The sequence below is a fragment of the Schistocerca americana genome, chromosome 5 (assembly GCF_021461395.2).
Source record: "Schistocerca americana isolate TAMUIC-IGC-003095 chromosome 5, iqSchAmer2.1, whole genome shotgun sequence".
Taxonomy (NCBI): domain Eukaryota; kingdom Metazoa; phylum Arthropoda; class Insecta; order Orthoptera; family Acrididae; genus Schistocerca; species Schistocerca americana.
Window position 1 is genome coordinate 484963345 of NC_060123.1, and position 14283 is coordinate 484977627.

Here is a 14283-nt window from a genome sequence, read left to right on the forward strand (position 1 = left end):
TCCTTGCTCGGCTGAAGGCTTGGATTCGTCGTGGCAAACCATCGATGAAATAACTAAGTCAGCCTTGGTCCTAACTGTCGCACTCCTCATTGGAGACTGTGCGTAAGTCGCCGAGAGTGCATGGTAGTTGTCGGCGTCCAAAAACAGCTCGTTTCAACCGATTCCACACATTTTCGATTGGGTTGCCATCCGGGTAACAGGCAGGCCCCTCCATTCTGGTAATCTTAGCGTGCTGAAGGGAAGTGTTCACGAGGATGACACGATGAGCGAGCGAGCTGGTACCAATCAAGATGAAATTGTCACTAAAATATTGCCAATACGGACCCAGTATTGGTTGCAAAATCTCGTCCCTGTACCGTAGGACAGTGGCCTGAACAACCACGCCCTCAACAACCATGTGCTCAACAACCACGAGAGGTGTACAGAACATCACTACACCACCATCTGGTTGCACATGTGGATCACACAGTGTTGGAGGAATTCTATATTATCGGGCTCTCATCAAACATGTTGTCTGAGACTCTTAGGGTACAAACAGATCCGAGTTTCATTCGTGAACAACACCCGATGCTAATCGTGGGACGTCCATTCTGCATGATTTTTTGCCTATCTGTAACCCCTCGTGGTCTCGCGGTAGCGTTCTCGCTTCCCGAGCACGGGGTCCCGGGTTCGATTCCCGGCGGGGTCAGGGATTTTTCCTGCCTCGAGATGACTGGGTGTGGTTGTCTCGTCTTCATCATCATCATTCATCCCCATTACGGTCGGAGGAAGGCAACGGCAAACCACCTCCATTAGGACCTTGCCTAGTAAGGCGGTGCGGGTCTCCCGCATCGTTCCCCTACGCTCTGTAAAGAAGCATGGGACTTCATTTCATTTCAACGGAGACTATGGTGTGGCGGTGTACGACATGGTGATTGCCATGCTCGTTTGGTATGGATATTCGCATCATGCGATCGTCTACTAACAGTTTGATGCGATACATGGCGTCCTCTTCAAACACGGAATTCAGTTCTGGAGCACTCAGCCCACGGTTCCTTTGACTCATAAGTCGTAGATATCGAGCATCCTCTGCGCCTGCCGAACGTGGACGCCTGTGCTGTGTATGTCCGTAACACTATCTGTCAACTGGAACCTATTCCATTTCCGCACCACATCACTTTGACTCCGGTGCGCTGGTCGAGCGCTACTTCCCTAGCTGACAAGCCTGCTGCGCGTAACGTGATGATGCGGACCCGATCATTGGTCGCGACTGTCCTTCAGGGCATGATGGATGTGCACTCTGCCGTTTCAAAGATGTCTCTGATGCGTCTCTATTGGTACTTTACTTGCAGCTGAAATGCTGCAGACCATTCGATTGCGGAGCTCTAACCGTAGGTAGCGCTGAGGGATAATCTTCCGCTCGGTGCATAGCGGTCGCAGTAGCAACATACCTGCACGACATTTCGGAGCGATGAAAAACTTCTCTTGGTATGTGTATTTCTGACAAACCTGAAGAAGAGCAAAGAAGTTTAGATATGTTGACAATCTAGCACTTACGGTTCAGCACAAGGAGTTCAGAAGTGCTGAAAACACTCCAACTGATGATCTCGACGAACTACATAAATATTTTACTATGTGGAGACTCATACTGAATGTTTCTAAAACCAAAATCAGCGTTACCACTCAAACAACAGAGCAGCAGACTTTAAACGGAAGGTCCGTATGAACGACAAAGTGCCTGTCTATCAGTCACACAAATTATCTTGGCATTATCTTGGTAGGACACTGTCTTTCAGGAAGCATTTCGAAAAGACTTCTTGGAAAATAAACACACGAAGCAACCTTATCCAAAAACTCTGCGGTACTAACTGAGGAGCATAAGCAGATACTCTCCGACCTTCTGCGCTTAGTTTAGCCTTTTCTACGGCTGAACATTGAACTACGGTGTGGTTGAACAGCCATCACATAAATAAAATAAACTCTCAGAGGTGTTAGCAAGGCAGTTTGCTTACCCCATTACTCTTCATTACGATTATGGAGAAATTCGTGAAAGAAATAAGGAAGTAGAAAATGAAGATTTGAATGTTTTTGCTTTTGCTGATGAAATCACCATTTGTGGAGTGACAGAAATGGAGGCTCAGAGGAGACCGGATTACTGGAATAAAAAACTTAGAATTCAAGTTGACTGTGAGTAAGAGCGAGACAATGGCAATGGATATGAGTGGGACACCCACACCTTGTAACATCGTACTGGAAGAAGATAAGGCTGAATTATGAAAAGTTTCAGTTATCTGGGTAAAGTCGTATCAAGGGATGGAAGTGCCAAACTAGAAGCTTTAAAAAGTGGGAAAGAGTAGGAAAAGGATTAGTTTCTTCCACCAGGTATGAAACCTAATCAGTGGCAAGGGAGTCCCTCTAAGAACTAAACAGACCATGTATAAAACCTATCTCCTGCTGATAATGACGTATAGCCTGAAGACCTGTGTCATAAATAAGTCAAATACAACTATGTGAATGAAGTTCCCTAGGTCAGCTCTACAAAAAACCAGGAGAGACGGAGTCAGGAACGAATATTAAGGAGAGATATGCAGGTGACCTTGCCCATGGAGGAAAGAATGAATGACTGCTGCGAGATTGAAGTGGTCAGGTCATGTGAAGCGGATGAACCCGACTCGCACTCCACTTCTTTATGTGGAGATGGAGGTACCAGGAAATCGGCTGATAGGGCGGCGGAGAAGAGATGGGTAGACCAGGTTAACGAAGATCTCAAGAAGAGAGGAGTAACGTGGGATACAGTGACGAGAAAAAGGCTATACCAGGACAGAAATCAATGGCGGCATATCGTTTACAAAGCAAGGAAATTCCGATGAATGTGATGATGATGACGACTCAGATCAATACTACCGTGAAAATCATCTCTGGGTGCATAAGAACTACTCCACCCTACTGGTTTCCAAGAATCAACCACATAGCCCCTCCTATGTTAAGAGAACGAGAAGCCCCGTTGAAAGAATATTCCAAAATAATGAATAATCTTCAACTTTCCATCCATGAAGGTATCCCCGGGTTGACAACAAACCGACTTCGTTTCAAAAATCCACCCCTGCGCCTGGTTCAACAGCTTGCTGATAGCATCTTCACCACAGACAGCTAACGGCGAGAAACCTGGACTTCAAATGCATGACTTCGTCTTTCAGTCAAATTGAAAACTCCACATTTCATCCCCGTCTATTTCGATTCTGAGCTTCTAAAATAAAACCAATTAAGCACCTTTTCTTGGAATTTCAAACTCTTGAGTCCTTTGTTTTTGTTAATCGCCGTCTATAACGTTTCCAAAGTCAAAACTGTTGTCTAAGGTTTTAAAGCCATTTGCCAGTACAACATGAAGACCACGCAGAATTTGTGCCACGGGCGTTCTCTGCAGTCGTTATTCAAATTTCAAAATCGTTGTCTCTGGTGGCGGCGATTGCTACGCTGTAGGCCGACTTTCATCTTCATGAAAATTTCCTTCTTGCTCGAATTCGTTGAACCAATGAAACATGATAGCCAAAGTACGGAATTTCCAAATGCTAAATGTGATTTTATGAGGTACACTGAAGTGTAAAAAATAAATAGAAGAAAAGAAAACCAACTGACAGAAATGCTCTCATTTTAGCTCATTGCTGACAGCTAATGAATATCTCCGTAGATAACGACTTCGGATAGGTTTGCATCGCGGATAATAGTCAAACATCGTTGTACAGTGCAGTAATAAACAAGGCTGTATGCTATTGTCGCGTGCCTACTGGAAACGAGAGAATGTATCAGAAACCCTTCTCAAATTTTTCAGGCTTTTTCTTGTTGATCGCAGATAAGTTAGTCCAATTGTCGCCATGATAGCTGCGTTCTTTTTCAGAGGGCTCGATATAAAGTCACTGCTTGTTGTGGAAGAGCCACAAAAAGGACCGCCAATTGTTATAGTGCAATGTGTACCGGACGAGCACGTGCTCTCTCAGCGAGGGCGCTGTGGGGGATAAGTTCTATCCAGACAAACGTACAGATAAATCTATTACATATCTGTGGCCAATCTGCTTCCGGCCAATAACAGTTGACCCTGCAGTTAATGCAAACTTTATATGAATTAAAGTTGACAGACTAACTGGTGGGCCGGTCGCGGTGATCTAGCGGTTCTAGGCGCTTAGTCCGGAGCCGCACGACCGCTACGGTCGCAGGTTCGAATCCTGCCTCGGGCATGGTTGTGTGTGATGTCCTTAGGTTAGTTAGGTTTAAGTAGTTCTAAGTTCTAGGGGACTGATGACCACAGATGTTAAGTCCCATAGTGCTCAGAGCCATTTGAACCATTTTGAACTAACTGGTGGGCTAAAGGTGTAGTTAAATAGGTGCATGTAAAGATGTATTTTCCCACCCACTGAGTACTGACACAACAACACAGTTCTTACGAAGCCATCAACATGCCTGTTGCGTAGACCTAGGTTTATCTGAATATTCCGCCTGTTAGCAAACAAACCATTGATTGCAGTACTTTTTCGTCTGGGGGCTTCAGTCATATAGGACACCTTGCGTGTGCGGTACGCCACCGGGGCTCCTCATGCAGCTAGACACACAAAATTTTCTTGAAATTCCAATTAGTTTGCGGACTGCGTTCGCAATAGTCCTTATGCAGCATATTTTGGAATTCATTAATTCTGACTGTAACGCTGCCAGAAAGATTTAATCATTCTGGAAAAATGGGAATATTAGCTCAGTGACAAACTCGAACTGAGACAAAAATTAAAGTCTGTTAAAACTGTGTTCACGATAATCTTCCACGTAATGTTTTTACTTTACGTGTGGCCATCTGCAAATTTTGCCAACCTCACTGTATTTTTAAAGTAAAGTGCAGGTACTACCACACAATCTGTAGATTAATTCCTGAACTGTTGGATTAATTTTAAAAGGTAATTTATAAGATTCGTTTCGTACTACCGGAAACAGATCCAGAGGGCACGTGAGTATGTTGGAGGGTTGATGTTGCAGGGAAGGCCGGGAGATGCTGGGCCGCGCGGTCCTGACGGGCTGGACGGCTGCAACGGGACGGACGGAATCCCCGGAACGAGGGGAATCCCCGGTGGGCCAGGGCCACGAGGCATGGAGGGCTCTCCTGGAGAGCAGGGACCTACTGGCGACCCGGGCGACGGCGGCGTCAACTCCAAAGGCGTCAAGGGAGACCGCGGCGTGCCTGGCAGACCGGGACAACCCGTAAGTACCAGCGCCACATACCAACTCATCACTACGAAAATATGAAAATGAAGCTATGAACACTATCAACTGTGCTCTGTACAGCCTTGATAATGGTATTAAGTGAGGAACTATTACTATAGGTTGATTAGAATTACGTGGTAGGTGACACTTCACAGACTGGAGCTGGTTTCCTCCAGAGCGTTCAACATCACGCCCAAACCGTTCGCCATTGCCGAACAACCACAACAGTTGGTTACTTCAACTTGTCCCGCTTTCTTTGTTGTAGTGTTTGGATCCGAATTCTGCATCTGGCGCTTTAATTTCCTATTTCATTGCACACGATAAAAAAAAGGGCACACACACACAGACACACACACACACACACACACACACCAGATGCTAGCGATATACACGCTTTTCATACAGAGTGCTAATCAAACATTACCGAATCCTTCCGCTCTAGACGCGATTCAGCGTCACATATACAGTTATTATAATGATGGAGAGTGTGCTGGGTGGCAGTGGGCGAAGCTTGCTTCTTCCGCTGTTCGAGCCTCTCTCAGAATTCGTTCATCACCTTGTGAACAAAGAGTACAGCCTCTTCGCTCATTTTTATAAATAATGTAAACAATTACTCTATACACGAATAAACTTTGTGTTCACAATGGTTACTTATTGTTAAAGCGCAGAATATCGTTACGTAGCTAGGGTTGCTTCCAAACGGCCGTACCGAGCTGGCCGCCTGCCACAAGACAAGAGGCTCGGCGCATCGCGGCCGGTGTGTTCGTCAATCCGCGCCGATCCGCGCAACAACGAATAAGTGTCGCTACATCAAAGGAAATGGTTCGTTCGTGCGCGGCTTTGCTTAGACGGCGTTCCTCTTTCCATTTTTATTGACGCGTACGTTCTCGTGTTCCATTCTGCGCTGCTATGCGCCGCGCGTTCTGAGCCATGGCGCGTCTGGTGTGTGTTCGACTTAGGTTGGCGAGTGTAAGGATTCCGGAGTGACACGAAGTTAGCCGACTTTCACCGAACAGAGATAAGTTACTTTTTTTAATGTGTGCAACCTTAAAACGAAACATTGTCGAACCAATTATTACTTGGAAATGGCCTTTGAAAATTGTTCCACGATCAGAGATATAGAGAAAACCGCTTCATGGAATGCTTATGGTCTTTAGTACCGAGCACGTAGCACTAAAAATCTCTAGATCAAGTATAGTTCGTAAAACAAGAGAGTTGAGAAGTGCCGTATCTCTTTTTCCTCCGTTAAAAAAAAACAAATGTGACAAATAATTTAGATCAGCATATGTTTCCGTTCTGGCAACTATTCTTTTTTTGAGCTGTGAACAGGTGTTCATTGTAGTAACAGTGATTTACTTCTTTGGACTGATTGGTGTTTAATACTTTTTTTCAGGGGGAAACAGGGCTGCCTGGTATGCGTGGCCTTCAAGGACAACCAGGAGACACTGGAAATCCGGTAATTCGCTCTTTTAGTTACTAGCATTGGAGCAGACTTCGTGCGCCACAGAGTAATAATGAAAAATATGATTGTTTCGTACAGTATATGTTCTGTTGTCCCGGCAAGTTAAAGATTATATTTTATACATAAAACTGATTCATGAACTATAAACAATGCCTGCAAAACCTCCAGAAATAATAACAATAACGATTACCTCATTCTAACTCCAGAGATACAGATGACATGAGACGCATTGGTAGTTTGTGAATTATTGCGACTCCGGAGAATTCAGAATGAACAATTTCCTGACTTTTCACTCTCTAAGAGTATTTATTTTGTTTATTTCTGTTATCTAGAAGGTTACAGAAGTGAGGAGCTAGTATATAATTTCTTTGTTTATGACTGTAAGAATAGGTATTTTTCTTCAGTAACTATAGCCTGAATAAATTATAGTCAAATAGAAGTAGAACGCTCTAAATTCATAAAGTTTGTCTCTTTAATAATGATCCTAGTTCTCTAACGTAGCTAGATATTGCTAAGAAATTTCTGCAGCTTCATATTCTTAATGTAGTTGTGTGTGTCGAAGTAGGTACCGGTACACCATGTGATGTGGTGCTCTTTCTCGCAAAACATTGGTAACCCTTTATCAAGTTGATTTAGCACCAAATGTGTATATGCCAAGTAGGTTCATTGTGTCTGATAACGTAAAAAACAACTTTAAGCACTCCCATCAGCTCTTCCCCTAATGGTTATTGTCTTTGTGAAAGGCAGTGCAATATTTTATGTTGTGATGTTGGCAGTAACCCTTCTCCTACTTTCACCATCTTGAAACACGTTATGTTTCTGCCTCTGCCCTTCTATTAAAATTATAAACCGAACAAAATGTATCATACTGTGTGTCCACATTTATTTTAACCCTCACAGACTAGAGGCAGGGAGCAAGCAATAACTCTTCATCGTTGCTGCAGTGCATTCAGCAAGAAAACTAACTGTATTTTGGTTTCCTACTGTACCTAAAATATGCTGCTCGGACTAAATGATTAATAAGGAAATATTGAGACACATCAGACTACTGTAAGAGTTTGTTAGAGAGAAAGTAGATATGAAATAGATCATAGGGAGATATATGGAGAACAAGGACATAGCTGCAGCTGGTGCTATCAGCTAAAAAGAAGCCGCCAGCATGTCAGAGACAGTCGGGAAGAGCTGTCGCAAACTGACCCAAGGATTGACTGCAAAAGAACACCAAGCTGTGGCAGCATGTTGTAAATTATTTGCTGTTGGAAAGGGAAGGAAGGTATGTCGGAGATCAATATCCTGATGTCTTGTAAGTCATTAGAGATGAATATTAATTGAATGGAAGAGATAATGGTCCTAACCTCACTGGAGAAACCACCTCAGGTGTGGTAGTGACATTCCTTTCCCATTATTCTGAAATCCTGGTTGTGGTGGTCTAGATCCTCCAAAATCCTGGATTTTGTGATCGACTAATATGTAGTGTAGCTTGAGGTTTAGGATAGGTTGGAAGCTGATAGTTTGGTTGTGAGTTGACAAAGCCAACAATGTGAATATGGAATAAAACTTATGATAACAAATTTATTCATGATAAATAATTAAACCCACAAGATAAACTCGAAAAGGTGTATTACACAAATGATAAATCTCCAATGAATATTTTGGCACATTTTATGTGCATACTCATCCATAAACAATAAAAACTGCAAGGAGGAGCCAATATGTGTCTCCTACTAAAGTAATCACGCCAAATAATTAGAGAACACTCTGGATAATCATGATTTCCAAACAGGGATTTAAAACCTGATTCTTCACAATACATGTCCTAACCACTGAAATACTGTGCTCAGCTTTGCTGTTGAAGATATCAAGTCTTTGGCAGAACTTTGTATAATTGTTTCATAGGATGAAATCATTATTTATTGCCCTCACTTAAGTATGTACATAAGTATGAGGCACATGCACAGTCACAATTCAGTCTGGTTATATGGAATGTCTGTATGTCCACCTAAATATGTACCACCCCATACATAGATACTGCCTCAGATGAAGGCATCCATTTTACTATTGTTTGTTGAACAATAATGGGTTTTGGATTTTCACCAGGTCAGAACACTGATTCTAAACTGGGATTCATCAGTGAAGAAAGTATGCTTTCTCTGCTTTGCAGCCATTTGCAAAACGTTTCTGCTGATGCAAACAGTGGACCATACATATGCAGCCAGTCACCTTACATGCACACCACCATTGTGTAGTCTTCAGATTACAGTACATACTAGTATTACTCATCTTGTGTTTGGTTTAGCACCCTAAAACATTGTCCAGTCAATCTTGTGTGCAACAAATGCAGACCACAGTGTAAGGTGTGTAATGATGGACATTGGTTATTGAAGCTCTTCTTAACCTTAATCACACTTAGTTGAGCTTCTGGATGCAGAAGTGTTGTTACAATCTGTGAACATGAGAGTGATGAATATTTAACCAATGTTTCATCTGCCCCACTCTGCCAATGGACAACCATTGCATTTCTTCTGGTAGCTGATGGCTTCCAACAAAGTGGGCTATCTAAGCTGTCTGCTTCACTGTCACAGCACCAACCACAATCCTAATTTGTTGCTGCATTCATATGATACAAAATAAGTGGTTTACCATTAGCTTGCAAGCGGTATTTATTTGCTGCAATAACTTACTTGGTGACATCTTGCTGTTTGGTGTTCATCTTGGGATTTTTGGCCAACAGTTGTTTAGTGGTTTTTGCAATGTTGCCAGCATGAATTGCTAGCATTGTCAAAGATTCACACTCCACTGCTAGTGCTGGATTGCAGTGCAGGGTGCAGACGATTCTAGCCTCTCATGCAAGTTGAATGTAAGAAAAACAACTAAATATCAGTTAGCTGAAGATCCAGAGACAAGCATAAACAGGCAGCACATGTATAATTGGCAGTGAAAGCCTCAGCAACATTAAAAAAATACTTGGTGTTAATTATTTTATGATAGTAATATTTAACTAAAGTGCATGTCATTTATGTTGGCGGCCGAGTTTAGGTTCGTTTTGCGCATCTGACATCACAAAACACAGTCAGCCAATGAACAGAGAACGACGTTGCCATATCTCGACTGCCGTGCAGAGCATGAACGAGTGTCTTCAGTTTTAGAAACTTTCAGTCATAAATAAAGTAATAGAACAAAAGCAATGCCTTGATAGCAGACTTTCTTTTATAGAACGTTTGGAAAAACCATTCTTTATACCAATTGCTTCATATTCTATTAATTAATTAAACCAAACAAGCAATAAGACTCCTAATTCAGGCGATAGCAAGGAAAGGTGTTTGTATCAATCTCACGAACCGCTTTCTCGCAATAAAGAACAGTGGTAATTGTTTATTTCCTATTGTGCTTCAACGAAGCGTGAGTAACTCATAGTCATACCAACAGTGTTTGTCAGTATTTTGCGTGACGTGTTAGAGTCCTCATGGTGTACTATAACCAGATGAGCTGCGTTAGCGTAGCGGTTAAGGTGTTGGGCCTCTACGCAAAAGGTTATGAGTTCAAACCTTTGTGCGGTGCTAAATAATTTCATTATTTAAGAACAATATCGAAGTGCCTTACTTCACGAATTATATTCGTTTGAATGCAATTTTTTGAAACTTTTAATGCTTTGTCTCTTCATTAACCCTTTCCCTGCTGCAGACACGTGCTCCCCGCATTCCGCGCTGTGCGCGATTTTGTCATCACTGCACTTATCATGCGATTTCACAAAAAGTATTTGGCCCAAAAATTTGATTTTTACACGTCTTCTAGACTGATACCTTCCTCCATAAATGACTTAATTTTGTTTCGATGTTCAACGCAGTTATTATGCAGCATTAAATGTAGTAAACCTTTGCACGAAATTTTGAAGAGTTTGCAGAGGTAGAAGTCCATAGCGTATACTTCCCGTATGGTTGATTTTAGTTGCCACAATGTTGAGAATGAAATGTGGACAAAATACCTAAATTTCATATACGATTTACTGTATAACAATATCTCATTTAATTTAAGTACCACATAGATGTCGTTGTAATATTGAGAAATATTCCATCTTTCGCGACTGTAATAAAAGTTTTATTTACACCGGACGCGTTTGGCTTTTTTTAAAGCACTTCATTCAATGAAAGGTATGGCACATACACAATGGTACTCATGTTTTCTTTCTTGTTTTTGTTCCACAGTCGCAGTTTTACCAATGGTACTGAAATATATTCCTCTTCTGCAACTGTAATAAGCGACTTATTTAGACCAGACGCGTTTCTCTCTTTTGAAGCATCTTCAGTGTACAGTTTTTTGTCTCCTCCATTGCAAAGTCACCTTTCGTAGTTTTGTGCTGCGGTAACACAATATTCAACGTTTGTGTTGGCTGATCAGTGTTTTAGCAAATAAATGATTTTTGTGTGTGCCACACACAAAAATTATATTTGACATAGTTCAGAGCACTTCAATGATAGACAGTATATTCAAGTCCTAATGTTTTTGTAAGTCCACAGTTTTGTTTAATGTATTTTATCTACTTCCTTTTGATTGATTGAAGTGCTTTAAAATAAAGCCAAACGTGCTCAGTGTAAATAAAACTTTTGTTACAGTCGCGAAAGACGGAATATTTCTCAATATTACATACGACACCTATGTGGTACATAAATGAGATATTGTTATACAGTGAATTTTATATGAAATTTAGGTATCTTGCCCACATTTCATTCTCAACATTGTGGCAACTAAAATCGACCATACAGAAAGTATACTCTATGGACTTTTACCTCTGCAAACTCTTCAAAATTTCTTGCAATGGTTTACTATATTTAATGCTGCATAATAACTGCGTTGAACATCGAAACAAAATTAAGTCATTTATTGGGGGAAGGTATCAGTCAATAAGATGTGTAAAAATCTAATTTTTGGGCCAAATAGTTTTTGTGGAATCGAATGATAAGTGTGTCAAAGCAGTCGGAACACGATGTGTGTGCAGTGACAAAATCGCGCACAGCGCGGAATGCAGGGAGCACGTCTTTGTAGCAGCGAAAGGGTTAATGCGGCCTTGGTGGCTTTACTTCATGAACTGCGCGCTCCCCCCTAAACATAAGCTTGCGAACTATGCTAGACTATGGCGCTGCTTCTATTGGCGCGTGTGTTGTGTGCAACTGGCAACGCAGCAATCTCCCACGTCTGGGCGGGCATACGTGAGCCGCCAAGATAAAAGAATTCAACTATACCAATTATCTGATTACTCTAGACATTGCAAGCATTTTACTTTTTGATTTCTTTCATTTTGTTCAAAGGTAACACTACTTAATTTGGGTATGGACATTTCTGTCTGTTACTATGTGTTTTGCCACACCAGGGTAAGATGAACAGTTGAACTTGTATTTGGTACCGTATGTAATCAAATCAGTACCATGAGCAATATTCAGTATTTGATGATATACATTTTGGTTCAATATACATGGTTTTTGGAAATTATAAAATTACTCACCTGCACCTAATAACAACATTTTCTTAATCTTTATTGTATGGGTTGCAGTAGTTTTAAAATAATTTAATAAGGGAAGTGACCAGTGGAAGTATGTTACTTCCAGGCTCACTTCTTTTATATGTTCCAAGTGCTCATAACATTGCCTTTTCTGCAAATGTGCTTGCAAACTTGACAAGTCACCAGTCTTAGCACTCTGAAAGCTGTATGAAAATATGTCTTTTGCTGTCTCCAAGCAGTCAATAACAAAAATGTATCTTACAATCTGTAGTAACCATTGTAATATGAATCAGAATGAAAACAGGAAACTGGTGATATGCGCAGGGATTCCCTGGCCTACCAGGTTTGGTAGGTCAACCAGGAGATCATGGTGATTCAACAGTTGGTCGTCGAGGGAGACCGGGAGATCGAGGAGACCAAGGGGAGCCGGGACTGCCTGGCATACCGATGTTCAATGACACATCTAAGGCATCGGGGCGATATCCTGTTGTTGCCAAGGGCCAGAAGGGTGTCAAAGGATGGCGTGGTCCAACAGGAGAACCAGGCATTAAGGGGCAATTTGGAGACAAGGGCTATCGGGTTAGTATGTGCCATTCTTGTTTATGTGATAATAATAACAATTATTATTATTTATTCTCTCTCTGTCCCTCTCTCTCTTTCTCACACTCCCTCTTTCACCCTCTCTCCCTGTATAATGGTTCTCCACTTGCATCACTTTGTACACTTAACTTCACTTACACAGTCATTATTGCTCTTATTCAAGCTCACTTCCAAGGACTTCAGAGTACTCATTGTCACTGAAGCAAACAAAACAGTGCAGCTGCAACAGAAATATTCTTCATATGAATGACATCATAAACATATACACAGCATAACAAAGTGGCAATGTGAATAATTTACATATTCCTTGATGTAGAAACTATTTGGAATTATCACTTTTTTAAACTCTTTCTGAAATATATGTAATGTTTTTGTACTAATTGTATCTGTATGCAGTGAATTTATTGAATAATATTTTTGCTTATGTACTATATTTTTCTGGTATAGGGCTTTGCTATGTATTTTTCTATGTAAATCATTCCCACTTCTGATGTCATATTTTGAATATGGCTTTTAATGCTGAACAATCCCTCTATGATTCTGGTAATGCACACAGAGTGTATGATACTGAAAGAGCCAAAAATTTAAATTCTTTCAAATGTTCCTGCAAGATTTTTTATTGATAACCCCATTCATTGCTCTTATTGTTTGCTTTTGAATTTTAACTGCTTCGCAAAACTTGCATTGCCTCAGAAAATAAACGTACTGTAACTAGCTATGCACATTCGCACAGTAATCGTACACAAAAACATTGATTTCATATGTCACTGCAGCCCGTAAGCATTCTTAAGACATAACAGCATGTACTTAACCTTTTATTCAGTAGGCCAATACATTTTTCCTATGTTAAAGGATCATATACCGAAACACATTAAAACTTTGTGTTAGACATTTGTCCAGCACTATATCCCCCTATTCCCAGCATTGTATTGTTTCTGGCTTTTGTTCTTATGTCTCTAAAGTTGAGCAATATTTTTTTTTATCATTAGCCTCCATGCAATAATCTCTATATCAATCCCTATGCACCTGACAGAGATTAACCACTTGAAAGCCTTCAGCTAGGTCTAGAAACAGCTCACAGTTTAATTCGTCTTGTCTATAGCAGCGATTCACAACCTTTCTGAGATGATTAAACCTGACTGCAATCAGATATTAGCTAGTATCACTCCCCTCTCCCACCCTCACCCTTCCACCCCCCCCCCCCCCCCTCCTTCCCCACAAACCTTTTATATACAATGAGTTAGCAATTCTCAGAGCATCATGAGTGCCACCTACAACTCTGACTCAGAAAAACTGTCCACATTTGTTAAAAAACATGCTTCCTCAGTACCATTACTCTCCCTCATGACACTTGCTTCACACAGACCCTATGCCCATATTTAAAATATGCACCATACTTTGTAAATCAGTTGATTTCTGGACTCCTTGCTTCTGATCTGGCAGAAATTGGAAGACCTTAGGCTGCCAGTGCTTTGTGTCTGATCACTGCGACTAATACTAATAATGA

General features: G+C 41.3%; 1 protein-coding gene across 1 annotated transcript in view; it reads left to right on the forward strand.

The window, feature by feature from the left end:
• Positions 1-14283, forward strand: part of LOC124616033 (collagen alpha-5(IV) chain-like) — a 616123-nt gene that overhangs the window by 425078 nt on the left and 176762 nt on the right. Inside the window, exons 4-6 of the mRNA XM_047144251.1 lie at positions 4996-5217; positions 6614-6676; positions 12501-12755. Of these exons, the coding sequence (XP_047000207.1) occupies positions 4996-5217; positions 6614-6676; positions 12501-12755 (540 nt within the window). The remainder of the gene's footprint in view (positions 1-4995; positions 5218-6613; positions 6677-12500; positions 12756-14283) is intronic.